This window comes from Pituophis catenifer, unplaced genomic scaffold (assembly GCF_029215685.1).
Source record: "Pituophis catenifer annectens isolate HBS135680 unplaced genomic scaffold, rPitCat1.0.hap2 SCAF_2, whole genome shotgun sequence".
NCBI classification, from domain to species: Eukaryota; Metazoa; Chordata; class Lepidosauria; order Squamata; family Colubridae; genus Pituophis; species Pituophis catenifer.
This window is the reverse complement of record NW_027256882.1, coordinates 24,067,562-24,083,063: the sequence shown is the minus strand read 5'-3', so window position 1 is coordinate 24,083,063 and position 15,502 is coordinate 24,067,562. Positions and strand designations below refer to the sequence as shown.

The 15,502-nt window shown below is 45.4% G+C and overlaps 1 protein-coding gene across 1 annotated transcript; it reads right to left on the bottom strand.

The window, feature by feature from the left end:
- Positions 1–76: 76 nt before the first annotated feature.
- LOC139311861 (zinc finger protein 397-like) lies at positions 77–12,376 on the bottom strand. The gene is made up of 4 exons (XM_070936385.1): positions 12,292–12,376; positions 7,285–7,885; positions 5,245–5,371; positions 77–3,179 (listed from the first exon to the last, which is right to left on the bottom strand). Exons 2-4 carry the CDS (start codon positions 7,870–7,872, stop codon positions 2,110–2,112), a joined length of 1,785 nt encoding a protein of 594 aa, XP_070792486.1. The 5' UTR covers positions 7,873–7,885; positions 12,292–12,376; the 3' UTR covers positions 77–2,109.
- Positions 12,377–15,502: the final 3,126 nt, after the last annotated feature.

Genomic DNA, 15,502 nt, shown 5'->3' with positions numbered 1-15,502 from the left:
AAGAAGGCAAGAATATTAGAGAAAGTGTTGCAATAATTCCCACGCTGGACACGCGAAAGAGATGTTGCTTCGGATCCAATGTTCTTATTAGGTTTATTCTAATCAGCTTCTGCGAAGAGTAACAAATTTCGACCTTCCCTCTCCATCGACAGAGATTGTGCCCATCACTCACTTGCCACAGAGAACCACAGAGAAACTAATTTTCTGAGAAATCAGTCAAAGGCTGAAATATTTCAGCCTATCTCCAGCAGGAAAGCGGGAATGCAGAGCGTGAAAACAAGCATCGGGTTACGTTAATGATAATTAAGTAAACAGAACAGATTCAATTCTTTCCAAAGGGAAGTTTGCTATACATATTGAGTGGCTGGATTAAGAAACAGCCGAGTTAAAAAAAAAGAGTCATTCAGTTCCTACTTAGAGCAGCCAAATCAGTCGACGCTAAAGAATAAAAATGCCTAGGTAATATTTCAGAGGGCAGATGCCCCGTGTTGAAGTACCCACCTCTTCAAGTTGCCAAGGTTAAGCAACAACCACTTTGCATAACATGAGAAACAAGTTTGTTATCCCGACATCATGGGCCTGTTAAAATTGTACCAGCAGCACTATTTGTAAATGTTTGAAATTCTCACGAGAATCCCAATTTTTAAAAAGTATTAAAAAGTGTTAATAGGCGAACCCAGATCAACATGACGAAAGCGGCGTTGTAGCATTGCAGAGCAAGCGCTGTCCCTTTCTTATGTGCGAACGTCCTGGCACATATACTAAAGGGGTGGAGCTCATGTCACAATGTCACACGTGCTTTCATCATTTTCCTCTCCACGCATACACTCTGGATGCCTAGAAGTAACATAAAAACCGAGCATTTCATTTAAAAGAGCTACAGTGCAAAAGAACGCCAGGGTTACCTACAACCGGTTATACATTGCAGTCATTCCCATTCACTCAAAAACTTGCCAATTCTTTGATATGGCTACCATATTTTGGAACACAGGTAGTCCGCATTTAGCACCCACAATTGGGACCGGCAGCTGTTGTTAAGTGAAGCGGTCACTAAGTGGGAAATCACATGACTGTCACTGGGTTTCCCTTTTCTCTATTTGCCCAATCCTCTGGAATGCTAAACCCGGCACTGTGATAATAAGCAAAAAGGGAATTAACATGTATATTTACATTCATTGGAGAGAAAGGGATTGCAAGGGAGTAAGCAAGCACACAATAGGGAATATGCATTGAAATCAGTGTCTTGGTTCTGGCTATGTAAACAGCCCAATGTAGTCCCCATTGTGTGTTTTGCTTACTCTCTTGTAATCCCCTCATCCCTCCGTTCTGTGAGAGGGGCAGAAAAGAGGGTTTTCTGTAGGCAAGGTCTCCTACGCCTGACCTGTTTTCTCCCCACCCTGCTTACACAGTGGAGAGTTTGAAGAGGAAGGGATTACAAGAGAGTAAGCGGGTACATAATGGAGAATACACTGCCTGCTATTGCCACTACTTTGCTTTTAATGTGTATTCCACATTTTGTGCCCACTTACTCTCTTGTAATCTTCTCCAATCTCTCCAAACTGCAAGGAAGGTGACAAAAAAAAAGAAAAACAGGTTAGGCACAGGACAAAGCATACTGACTGTGAGACCGATCACGTGACCAAGGAACGCTATGAAGGTCGTTAAGGGCAGACATCAGTCATAAAGTTAGCTTTTCAGCACTGACGTAACTTTGGTCACTGAATGAAGCAGTCAGTAAGTGAGGACGACCCACATTGTTGTTTCACTGAGGCAGCGGACAGTTTCATCTTTTCATCTTTGTCTTCAGCATATTTGATGGACCAAACAGACGGTGCTGCTTCCCCACACAACCCGAGTTTGAGGAGGAGCTCTTTTAAAGCACAGTCAAGTCTATTTTAGATCTTAATTTGAGTGTTTCTTCTGTAAAACGGCAACCCACCGCTTGTGACCTGAGGCTGCAGGTCGCGCATTCCTGGTGGTTTTAAGTGCTCAGTGCTGTGAACTACAAGGAAACAAAGTTGTGAGGACACCAAGGAGGGGGAGCTCCTGAGGAGAAACCAATTTCCAAACTCAAGGCAAAAGAATGCCATCCTATAACAGCTGCCACCATTACTGGGGGGACTGAGAAAGGTAAGCCGATGGCTTCTCTCGCGCATGCTTTCTCACAAAGTGCTTGACCACATGTGCCCGCTGGGTGAAGTTCTTCCGGCAGATGGCACACTTGTAGGGCTTCTCTCCCGTGTGCATCCTCTGGTGCACCAACAGGCCCGAGGAATGCCGGAAGTGCTTCCCACACTCCGAGCACTGATACGGCTTCTGCTCGGTGTGGATCACAATGTGGGTTAGAAGAGTCGTCTTCTGATTAAAGCTTCTCCCACAGTCGGAGCACTGATACGGCTTCTCTCCCGTGTGGATTCTCTTGTGTCGGTTCACACTTGATTGCGTGGCAAAGACCTTCCCACAAATCGGACAGGGGCTCCCCTGCCTTCCCTTATACAACGTCGGCGAGCTGTTCATTTTATCGAGATCGTCGTACGGACCAATCATGGCTACATTTTTGTCTTCGGCTATCTCACCTTCCGCCTGTTTCTCGCGGTCTTCTTCTAGAGGGCCAAAGACTCCGTCTTTCCACTCCCCTTTCAACTGTCCTGCGGTGAGCTCCTTCTTTTGCCCGTTCAACAACCTCCCCAATTCTAATCTCTGCCGGAAGCTCTTCTTACAAGAAATGCACTTGTACACCTTCTCTCCGGTGTGGTCGATCTGGTAGGCGTTGACACCCCACTTCGGTTTGAAGTTTTTCCCACAGTCCGAACACTGATACGACTTGTCTCTGGCGTGGACCATCTCGTGGGAGAGCAGGTTGGTCTTCCGATTGAAGCTTTTCCCACAGTGAACACATTTGTAGGGCTTCTCTCCGGTATGAATAATAAGATGCCTATTCAGGCTTGATTTTCGGGTAAACGCTCTCCCACAAAGGAGGCAGGTGTGCCGTGGCCCATCTTTGTGCTGTCTCGGAGGGACAGTGAACCTCCAGAGGTTGACCCCGTCCAGCTCACTCTCTTTTGAATTCTGCGTCTCGTTTTCTTCGGGATAGTCAACGACAACATCTTCTATCTCTGATCGGTCAAAAGTGTCTGTCTGATCTTCCTCGATAGGCTGATACATCTCTTGGTCGCTTTCTAGAATGGGGGTGGGGGTGGGGAAATGTACAATGTTATGTTTTATGTTATCATTGTGAAACACAAGTAATACACCATATTGTTTGGCAACAGTAGTACTTACCGTATTTTTCCGTGTATAAGACGCACCCTTTTACCCCCAAAAAGGGGGTGAAAATCTGGGTGCGTCTTATACGCCGAATGTAGCCCCACCCACCCGCCGGCCCCCACCCTTCGGCCATTTTCGGCCAGTTCCAGGCAGCAGGGATCTGGGTCGGGGCACAGCCTAAGGAACAACCCTCCCTCTTCGGGACAGTGGGGGGGGGGAATCTGCCCAGCAGCTTTGGGGAACAAGGCGGGTGCCACGATTTGCGGCTGGTCAACCCTCTGGCCGCGCTGACTTCACTCCCCAGCAATATGAGGAGCTGCCGCCGCCGCCGCCTAACCCTCTCTGCGCCCAGGAGCCAAGCCGAGCTGAATGGGAGCCCCTAAAGGGAAACGTTCCTCCTTTCCAGCCATCGCTGCCCGGATTCCAAAATGCAAACCTCAAGAGTCGCGCTTCAGGTGGCGGCCAGTTCCCCTGCAATGTGCAGCGGGGAACTGGGAAGTGCTTTGGATTCGGGGAGGAGATTGTAGCGCTGACGCCTAAAAGTGTTTTTCTGCACATTGCAGAGCCGCGCGCCTCCGTCCTCCTTCTCAGCAGACTCTTCTCTTTCCTCCTGGCCAGATCCGCCGCCTGAAACACGGTGCACTTTTTTTTGTCTCTGCACACACCCCATGTTTGGAATCCGGAAGGGGATCGCGGGTTCGGGCGGCAGAGGAGATTTCCCCCCCCCCCACTGTCCCGAAGAGCGAGGGTTGTTCCTCAGGCTGTGCTCTGTCCCTCCCCCCAAAGCATGCTAGGAGTCTCTTTGGGGGAAAGCGAGTAGTCCCTACACCTCTCACTTGCAGGAGGAAGAGGAGGGCGGCACCACCTTAAATGCTGGTAGGCAGAGGTAAAATACTTTTTTCCTTGTTCTCCTCCCCCAAAATTAAGGTGCGTCTTATACTCCGGTGCGTCTTATACACCGAAAAATACGGTATATAGATTATGAACATTCTGATGATTTAGCTAACTTAACCCTTTAAAGATAAAAAAGGGTTTATGTCAATATTACAAGTAGTCCTCGACTTACAACAGTTCAGCACTGAAAAACGTGACTTACGACTGTTTTTCAGTGATGACCTTTGCAGCAACCCCTTAATCTTGTGATGAAAATTCAGATGCTTGGCAACTAGTTCATATTTATGACGGTTTCTGGGTCCCAAGGTTGCGTTATCCCCGTTTGCGACCTTCTGACAAGCATAGTCAATGGGGAAACAATTTAACAACCATGTTACTCACTTCTCAACTGCAGCGATTCACTTAACAACTCTGGGACAAGATAGGTCGTAAAATGGGGGCAAAACTCACTTAACAAATGTCTCACTTCACAACAGAAATTCGGGGTTCCATTGTGGTCGTAAGTCGAGGACTACCTGTATTATGATTTCTAAAATGTTAATGTTTGTAAGCATAAATTTGATTATGCAGAGTTGAGTAACTATCCCAGTGTTTCTCAGCCTTCACAACTTTAAGATGTGTAGATTTCTACTTCTCACGCTCGCTGGGGAATTCTGGGAGTTGAAGTCCACACGTCTTAATCTTGCAAAGGCTAAGAAACACTGGCCTACACAAAAAAATTAAATATTTAAATAAGTAACATAAATAAAACACATATGCAAACATATACACTGGGCAAACCTATGCCCCTAGGTAGCATGATCTGCCATGATCTCTGCCGCCTAGAAAGATTTTTTAAAAAAATTAAAAAAGAGGAAAATGGAAATGTTAACCCTTTTGCCCAATCATAGTTACAGTTAACCATAGGATAGGTTAACATGTATTGGTTTGACAATCACAAAAAAAAAAATCCAAAAATTGGAAGCCAAGAATCAAGCACAATTAAACCGAATGCATGTTCAGTCACCACGCTAAAAAGGATTTTTAAAAGTATTTGGTCTTCTTAACACAGAATCCAGAGCTGAGGAAACAGAAAATCCTGACCTAATAAGGAAGCATCTTCGTTTCCTTCCAGTTTCATCTCTTTATAGGGAGGTCTCTCTGGGGTCCCCACTGAAGGCTGCTCAGAATCACAGAAATCTCCAGCCTGTTCATCATCTGGACTTGGGACCTAAAGGAATAATAACAACAAAAAAGACAGAAGATTAGAATTTGCGAGTTGGGATTATTCTACCTTTTTGATGGAGATAGGTCAAAACTAAACAGAAAAGGAGTTAATTGTATTTTCACCCATGGTTGCAAAATTAAGAATTGCTTAAAAGTGGAAATTTTCAGACAATCTAATTCTCGGATAATTGGCATGCTGAGGCAAGCTCTAACAGGAAAAGTGACTGCTAAAATTCAAATACAGATTAATTTGTATCAGATCTGCTACAGATGCTAGAACGGTTAATTACCGTGTTTTTCGGACTATAAGACGCACCTAAATTTAGAAGAGGAAAACAATAAAAAAAGGTTTTTGCCCTCCCTTTTTATGGGCATTTTTTCGACCCTTTTCCAGTCTTTTTTCAGCCTGTTTGCAGGGCTTTTTTTGGCGCATTTTTGAGGCTTTTGTTCAGGCCGTTTTGGGGGCTTTTTTTGGCGCATTTTTGAGGCTTTATTTGGGGCGTTTTGAGGGCTTTGGCCCATTTTGGGGGCTTTTTGGGGGGTGTTTTCAAGGTTTTTTTGGCCAGTTTTCGAAGCTTTCTTCAGCCCATTTCCCCCCCCCAAAAAAACAGGCCAAAAAAAGCCTAAAAAACGGGCCAAAAAAAGCCCCGAAAACGGGCCAAAATAGCTTCAAAATAGGCTGAAAAAAGCCTCGAAAATGGGCCCAAAAAGCCCTGTAAAAGGCCGAAAATGGCCCGAAAACAGGCTGTGCGGAGGCCAAAAAATGATTGGCGGGTGGGTGGGGCTTCGGCAATATTCGGTCTATAAGACACACAGACATTTTCGCCCTTTTGGGAGACAAAAAAGTGCATCTTATAGCCCGAAAAATACGGTAATACCTAACAACAATAACTTCTCTTTTGATAAATTTAGTGCTATTTGAAAACTATTGTTGAATGCTGAGATACATGGCTCAAGGGTGTTTTTCTTCTATTCTTGTTTTTTCTTGCCTTACTTTACTTTACTTTTACTTTTATTTGATTTGTATACCGCCCTACTCCCGAAGGACTCAGGGCGGTGAACAGCCAACAATAAAATACATACATACAAAATTTAAAAAGCAGAAATAAAATCGAATTAAATAGTTTGACCCAGACAGATTAAAACCCCAATCAATTTAAAACAAATTTAAACTTTCAGGATTAAAAATATTAAAATATTAAAATTGTTTAAAAAGAGGGAGAAAGTTAGGCCAGGCCCGCCTGGTGAAATAAAAAGGTCTTTAGAGCGTGGCAGAAGGTGCTCAGATCCGGGATCCTCTGTATCTCTGGGGGGAGCTTGTTCCAGTTAGTAGGTGCCCCCACAGAGAAGGCTCTCCCCCTGGGGGCTGCCAGTCAACATTGTTTGGCCGACGGCACCTGGAGGAGCCCCTCTCTATGAGAGCGTACCGGCCGGTGGGAGGCTATTGGTGGTAGTAGGTCGCTCCCATTACCACCTGCGCGGCCGCACTCTGCGCCAGTTGGAGCCTCCGGGTGCTCCTCAAGGGGAGCCCCATGTAGAGAGCATTACAATAGTCCAGGCGGAATATTAAGCATAAATAATTGGATTAAAAGCAACTAGCTGTAGAAAGAACCTTTGAAAGAAAGGAAACCTAACTTTGACCTTGGATGGGTCACCCTTTTCCATTCAAGAATGGTGCATAATCTGGGGAACGGAAGGGGGGAGACTTCCTGGACTTACAACTCCTATTTGAAGGGCAGGTGGCAGCCCTTCAGTGAGTCAGTTCCCAAGCATCCCAATGTAAATCACGTGACCATGGGGATGCTACAATGGTCATAAGAGTGAAAAATGGCCATAGGTCACTTTTTTCAATGCCGTGGTCACTCTGAAAGATCGCTAAACGAACAGTTGTACGTTGAGGACTACCTGTCTCCTCACCTGCTCTTCCAGCTGCTCCGTCTCGTGCTGCCTCAGCAAGAACTCTTCCGCCAGAGTTACTGCCAGCGAACATGTCTCCGCTCCGTACCCCCGAATTCTTCTCTGGATCTCCAGAGGCAGGATCTCCAGGAACTGCTCCAGGATCACCAGCTCCAGGATCTGGTCTTTGGTGCGTTTTTCTGGTTGCAGCCACCCCCAGCAGAATTTCTTCAGCCGTTTGCAAGCCATTCGGGGACCTTCAGACGGCTGGTAGCAGAACCTCCTGAAATGCTGACGATGGGCTTCCTCGGAACGGGTTTGTTCGTCCTGTTTGAAGGCGGGCGGGATGGTGACGATCCTTCTCCCATGGAGATCCTGGCAGCTTTCCGGTGGGGTGTTTCCCCACATGGAGCAAGAGGACTCCGCTTCTTTAAGGAAATTCTGCCACCGGTCTTCCCAAGTTGTCACCTGTCCTTCTTCCGGTTCCATTTTAATCTGCGATGGCATCGCTATAGGCAAATCCTCTCCCACAATGCCGGTCACAACAAGCTGGAGGCTCCCCTCAGATTCAGCAGTGGGGCTGCCTGCAGCTTCCTTTTCGGTTTTCATCCTTGGGGTATCCCTGGGATCAAAAAAATAAAATAAAGTCAGTGGACATTCATCAATGGATAATTATCAGCGACAATTGCTATCACTTATCAAAACAGGGCATAGTATTCTCCCCTCAATGTGACTGTGAGGTCCCAGTCAAACTGCAGATCGCATTGTGACCAGCTGTAGGCTGAGGGCCTATGCCGGTCCAGTACAGGTAGTCCTCGACTTACAACAGTTCATTTGGTGATCGTTCAAAGTTACGACGACACTGAAAAAAGGGACTTATCACTGTTTTTCACACTTATGACCACTGCAGTATCCCCATGGATGCACAATCAAAATTCGAAAGTTTGGCAATATTGTATAAATAAATAAATAATATTGTATAAAGTATGCCCCAAGACAAATTCTTTTGTGTGTCCAATCACACTTGGCCAATAAAGAATTATATTCTATTTATTTTACAGAGTCAGCATATTGCATTGTTTTAAAAACTTACAACCAGTCTTCGCTCTTACAACCATCGCAGTGTCCGCATAGTCACGGGGTCATAATTTAGGCACCTGAGATATTTACGACCATCACGGGCACCAGTGATCTGCAGCCAACACGACTGACATTTGTGACCCTCCCAGCAGCAACAAGCAAAGTCAGTGGGGAAGCCAATGGTGAAGGACGCGTGTGACGTCTCACTTAACAACCATGGCAATTTGCTTAATGACCCCAGCAAAATAGCTGGTAAAATCGGGTGTGGTCACATGATGCCTCACTTAATGTCTGCACTGCTTAAATGACCATTTTTTTTTCCAGCTCCTATTTCGGTCGTAAGTCATCCATAGTTATAATGGATGAAAACTCGGATTCTGAGATACAGAACGACCAAATCTATCCTTCAGTAAACCTATTAAAAGTCTGAACCTGCTTTGGGATAAAAGAATTCCAATTCTCCCATTCACAAAAACCCGTTAACTGGGTTACACGCTGTGCTAAATAAAATGTTGTTCCTTCAGTTTTGACTGAGAGCATGGGATGAACGCAAGCTGATGGTGGTTCGTTTGATAAACCATGATTGAGCAAATGTAAGCTTATTACTACATCTGGCTCAATGTTTCTCGACCTCAGCAACTTTTAAGATCCGTGGCCTTAGCTGGCTGGGGAATTCTGGAAACTGGAAGGGCGATGCATCTTAAAGGTTGTTGAATTTGAGAAAAAAGCTGTGTGGAAATTGGGTGCCCACAGTATATTCTTTGAAGAGTCTAGGTGCCAACCAACCAGTTGCGGCTGTTGGCAGTTGAAGCACCACATCTGGAAGATCAAAGACTGTTACTATTTTATCTTTTTCTCTTTTTTCTGGTGGGAAGAAAGGAAACGGTAAAGGAAGTTGTGGGCAAATGTAGGAAGCAAAGATGTTAACGAAGAGCATAGAGACTTAGGTTCAAGGTTAATCCTCATCCTGGCGGGCTGGGTTGGTGAGGGAGGGAGGAAAGGACTTAAATGCCTGTTTTATCTTTATAAAAGTCTGTAGAGATTCTCAGTCATCCAGGTCATGGTTGTCCCAAAAAAGCACCTGTGTTTTATCATCGTTTGTAAGACATAGTTTACAGTTTCTGATATGATGCAAATACAGTCACTCTGCCTCAGACTAACCTACTTCATACAATAGTAGCTGTGAAATTTTCTAGTCTCAACCTAGAGAGAGAGAGAGAGGGAGGGAGGGAGGGAGGGAGGAAGGAAGGAAGGAGGGAAGGAAGGAAGTTAAATGCCTGTTTTATCAGTTTTTAGCCATAATTTATGATTTCTGAGGCGATGCAAATACAGTCACTCTGCCTCAGACCAAACCTACTTCACACAATAGCTGTGAAATTTTCTAGTCTCAACCGAGAGAGAGAGAGAGAGAGAGAGAGAGAGAGAGAGAGAGAGAGAGAGAGAGAGAAGGAGGGAGGGAGGGAGAGAGGAAGGAAGGAAGGAAGGAAGGAAGGAAGGAAGGAAGGAAGGAAGGAAGGAAGTTAGTTAAATGCCTGTTTTATCGGTTTTTAGCCACAATTTATGATTTCTGAGGCGATGCAAATACAGGCAGTCCTTTACTTACGACCACAACTGAGCCCAGAATTTATGCTGCTGAGAAATTTGTTAAGTGAGGTTTGCCCTATTTTACGATTTTTCTTGCCACATTTAAGTAAATCCCTGCAGTGGTTAAATTAGTAACCCGGTTCTTAAGTGAATCTGGCTGCCCCATTGATTTTGCTTGTCATAAGGTTGTTAACTGGGATCTTGTGACCTCAGGACACTGCAATGGTCATAAGTATAAAACAGTTGCCAAGCACCTGATCACGTGATCATGGGGATGCTACAAAAGTTGTAACTCTGAAAAACGGTCATAAGTCACTTTTTTCAATGCCATTGTAACTTTGAATGGTCACTAAATGAACTGTTGTAAGTCGAGGACTACTTGTGTAGTCACTTTCTGTCAGATCAATCTACTTCATACAATAATAGCTGTGGTATTTTTTTATCCTTAGCCTTAAGTGGAAGGATTTTTCTAGATTTCTGCAAAATAGGTCCTAGCAATGAAGCAGAATTACAAAATGTTTTCTGTTTGTTCATCCTGTGCTAGGTTAATATACTGGTAGTCCTCAATTTACAAAAGTTCGTTTAGTGACCGCTCAAAGTTACAGTGGCACTGAAAAAGTGACTTACGACCATTTTTCACACATAAAACCGTTGCAGCGTTCCCATGGTCACGTGATTAAAATTCAGACACTTGGCCACTGGCTCATATTTACGACGGCTGCAGTGTCCTGCAATCACCTTTTGCGACTTTTTGACCAGCAAAGTCCACCGGGAAGCCGAATTCACTTAACAACCATGTTACTAACTTAATGACTCCAGTGATTCACTTAACGACTGTGGCAAGAAAGGTGGTAAAATGGGGCAAAACTCACTTAACAAATGTCTCACATAGCAACATAAATTTTGGGCTCAAGTGTGGTCGTATGTCAAGGACTATCTATACAACAAAGCCCCTGGGAAGTTGTTTCCAAACATTAAAAAAAAAAAACCTGTTATTTTTACTCTTTCTTCCCCACTCTGCTTTTGTTTTCCAGAACACGGATCAGCCTGGATAAATACCTTTTTTTGCCTTGAATTGGGCAGAAAAGGGAAGAACTGAGCAATAAATACAGCACATATAGTCCTCAATTTACAACAGTTCGCTTAGTGACTGTTCAAAGTTACAACTGCGCTGAAAAAAGCGACTTAGGAACGTTTTTCACACTTACGACCATTGCAGCATCCCCATGATCACGTGATCACAATTCAAGACGCTTGGCAACTGTTTCACACTTACGACCATTGCAGCATCCCCATGATCACGTGATCAAAATTCAAGATGCTTGGCAACTGTTTCACAGTTACGACCACTGCAGCATCCCCATGATCAAAATTCAAGACGCTTGGCAACTGTTTCACACTTACGACCATTGCAGCATCCCCATGATCAAAATTCAAGATGCTTGGCAACTGTTTCACACTTATGACCACTGCAGCATCCCTATGATCACGCGATCAAAATTCAAGACGCTTGGCAACTGTTTCACACTTATGACCATTGCAGCATCCCCATGATCAAAATTCAAGACGCTTGGCAACTGTTTCACACTTACGACCACTGCAGCATCCCCATGATCACGTGATCAAAATTCAAGACGCTTGGCAAGCGACTCACATTTACGACGGTTGCAATGTCTCGGGCGGGTGTGTGTGCGTGTCCTTCGGACAAGCAAAGTCAACGTGGGAAGCCGGATTCACTTTACAACTATGTCGCTAACCGAACAACCCACCTTGATTCCCTTCTTAACAGCTCTGGCAAAGATGGTCATGAAACGGGACCAAACCCAGGCAAGCCAACAGTCTCGCTTAGCAGCAGAAATGTTGGGCTCAATTGTGGCCATAAATTGAGGACTACCCATACAATCCCATCCACCCCCACCCCAACACACACAGAATCAGCCTTGGACCCCTCCCCACCCACTTTGTGTTTCTCCCTAGAAACCCACCCCAAAAAAGGAGATCCCCCTTTATTTTTTGCGGGGGGGGGGTCATCCCAGGATCGATCTGTTGGTCGTGATCAACAGATCACCGCCCGGATCGGCTCGTCTTCCGATCTTGCCGTGGAGGGGAGCGAGGAAGAGGCAACCGGCCCAAAGTCACCCAGCCGGCTTTCACGCCCAAGGCAGCATTAGACCTCGCCGCCTCGCTCCTCTCTGTATCCCGGTGCCTTTAACCACTAGACCACCCTGCCTTCCTCCTCCTCCTCCTCCTCCTCCCCCCCCCACGGGTCCCCCCCCTCCCCGATCCTCCCCCTCTCCGTCTCCTCGCCCCCCTCCCCTCCGCCCCCCGCCCCTCCCGCAGGACAAAGCAGCCTCCGAAACTCACAGCCGAACCTCCCGAGTTGAGAAATTCAAAATGTAGAGAGTTGGGGTGGTGGGGGGGGGGAAAGGGGCGGAGCTTCGAGGCGAGGGCTGGGGGTGGGGGGAAAAAGGTGGGGGCCTTCCACGCTCCTCACGCACGCACGCACGCTCGCTCGTTCTCTCGCGCCGGGCTGACGCACAACGCCGGGGCCGATCTAGGAAGCCGGCTCGCTGCTCCGAAATGAACCCTTTTGGCGGACCGAGCTTTTTGTTCCGCGAAAGGAAGCGCCAAATAATTCTCCCCTACTCTCCCGAGTTCGTTCCGTTGACGGGACACGTGGCAGACACGAGCTGTGGAAGGCCCCCCCCCAACGTCATCTGTTTTTATTTTTCAATCAGAATAGAGCTGAAAGGGACTTTGGAGGTCATCTAGTCCAGTGTTTCTCAACCTTGGTAGCTTGAAGATGGGTGGACTTCAACTCCCAGAATCCCCCAGCCAGCAGCGCTGGCTGGGGGATTCTGGGAGTTGAAGTCCATCCATCTTCAAGCTACCAAGGTTGAGAAACACTGATCTAGTCCAACTCCAGCAAGAAACCCTATGCCAGGGCTGGGCAAATATGGACCCTTTTATGACCTGTGGACTTCAACTCCCAGAATTCCTCAGCCAGCTTGGCTGTCTCAGGAATTCTGGGAGTTGAAGTCCACAGGTCATAAAAGGGCCGCATTTGCCCACCCCTGCCCTATGCCATTTCAGACAAATGGCTGCCCAATCTCCTCTTAAAAGCCTCCAGTGATGAAGCACCCACCACTTCCGAAGGCAAGCTGTTCCAACTGGTTAACGAGTTCAATTCTATAAACTTTTATATCTGATTTATAAATACCAGGTGCTCCTTGAGTTACAATCACAATTGAGCCCAACATTTCTGTGGCTATGCGTGACAGTTAAGTGACTTTTGACCTGTTTTACGACCTTTGTTGGCACAGTTGTTAAGTGAATCACTGCAGTTGTTAGGTTAGTAACACACGGTTGTAAAGTGAATCTGGCTTCTCTACTGACTGCTGATCGGAAGGTCACAAAAGGGGATGACTCTGGGACATTGCAACGGTCATAAATATAACTCGGTTGCCAAGCGTCTGGATTTTGATCACATGACCATAAGGATGCTGCAGCGGTTTTAAGTGTGAAAAACGGTCATGTCATTTTTTCCAGTGCCGTTGTAACTTCAAACAGTCACTATGCAAATTGTTGTAAGTCAAGGACTACCTGTATAATAATGTTGTAAATCAGAGGTCCAGGCTTTTGCTCTGTTCCAAGATGTCTCTCCCCAGATGTCTCTCCCACTCTCCTCCAGAGCTTTATTTTTATACAATTTTACACAAGCAGATAAAAGACTGGACAGTAACAGTATTCTAACTGGATAGAAAATATTCACCCCCCTCTCAAGATGCCATCCTCTGAAGGTGAGATAATGCAGATCAAAGCCAAGAATTAGATCATAGAAGCAGGAAAGACCTACAGCACATGAGCTAAGGCAGTGTGCTGCTCGAAGCTTGGCACCATGACCTTTGACCTACCTCTACATAATAACATTTATTTCTAAGGCACCCAGAAGGGGAGTGAGATGGGCAGCATATAAATTTAATAAATACATAAAATCCTGTGTTATTTTTATAAATAACTCAAGGTGGAGAATGTACCTAATATTCCTTCCTCCTCCTATTTTTCTCTATTGATCCCCTTTTGCAACCGTCTGACAAGCAAAGTCAATGGAGAAACCAGATTCACTTAAGAACCAGGTTACTAATTTAACAACTGCAGTGATTCACTTAACAAATATGGCAAGAAAAGTTGTAAAATGGGGCAAAAAAATGCACTTAACAAATGTCTCACTTAGCAACGTAAATGTTGGGCCCAATTGTGGTCATAAGTGGAGGACTACCTGCACATTAAAATGACAAAAAACGTGACTGATTCAAATCCAGCCAAGGATATTCGGCTACAATAAACTCTCAATTCCTAGGTTTGGCAACTTAATACAGATAGTCCCCGAACGTACAACAGTTCATTTAGTGACCATTCAAAGTTACAACAGCACTGAAAAAAGTGACTTATGACCATTTTTCACAGTTACGACCACTGCAGCATCCTTCATGGTCACGGGATCCAAATTCAGACGCTTGGCAATGGGCTCATATTTATGACGGTTGCACTGTTCCAAGGGCATGAGATTCCATTCTTTTGTGACCTGACAAGCAAAGTCAATGGCGAAGCCAGATTCGCATAGCAACTGTTACTAACTTAACAGTAATTGTGGCAAGGAAGGTCCTAAAATGGGGCCAAAGTCACTTAGCAACTGTCTTGCTTAGCAACAGAATTTTTGGGCTCAATTACAGATAGTCCTCGACTTACAACCACAATCAAGCCCAAACTCTTATGTTGCTAAGTGAGAAATTTATGATAGCTCGCATTTATTTATTTATTTATTTATTTATTTATTTATTTATTTATTTATTTTTCATATTTGTATACCGCCCTACTCCCGAAGGACTCAGGGCGGTGAACAGTCATAAATAAAATACAGAGACATACAAAAGTTAAAAACTATTTAAAAAACAGATTAAATAATTTAGGCTCAAAGATTAAAAAATCCAAATTTATCTAAAAGAGATTTAAAACCCAATTTAAAAGCCAATTTAAAAGGGAAAGTTAGGCCAGACCAGCCTGTTGGAATAAAAACGTTTTTAGGGCGCGGCGGAAGATGCGTAAGTCTTGGATCCTCCGTATCTCCGGGGGGAGCTCGTTCCAGATGGCAGGTGCCCCCACAGAGAAGGCTCTCCCCCTGGGGGCCGCCAGTCGACATTGTTTGGCCGACGGTACCCCGAGGAGCCCCTCTCTATGGGAGTGAACTGGTCGGTGAGAAGCTACTGGTGGCAGGAGGCGGTCTCGTAAGTACCCTGGTCCTGAGCCATGGAGCGCTCTAAAGGTAGTAACCAAAACCATTTATGATGGTTGCACTGTTCCAAGGTCACGGGATTCCCCTTTTGTGACCTTCTGACAAGCAAAGCCAATGGCGAAGCCAGATTCGCATAACAAGCACGTTACTAACTTAACACAATGGCAGTGATTCGCTTAACAACCGCAGCAAGAAAGGTCGTAAAAGGAGCAAAGTCCGCCTAACCAATTGCAACAGAACTTTTAACAGGCTCAATTGGAGTCAGAAGTCGGGGACTACCTG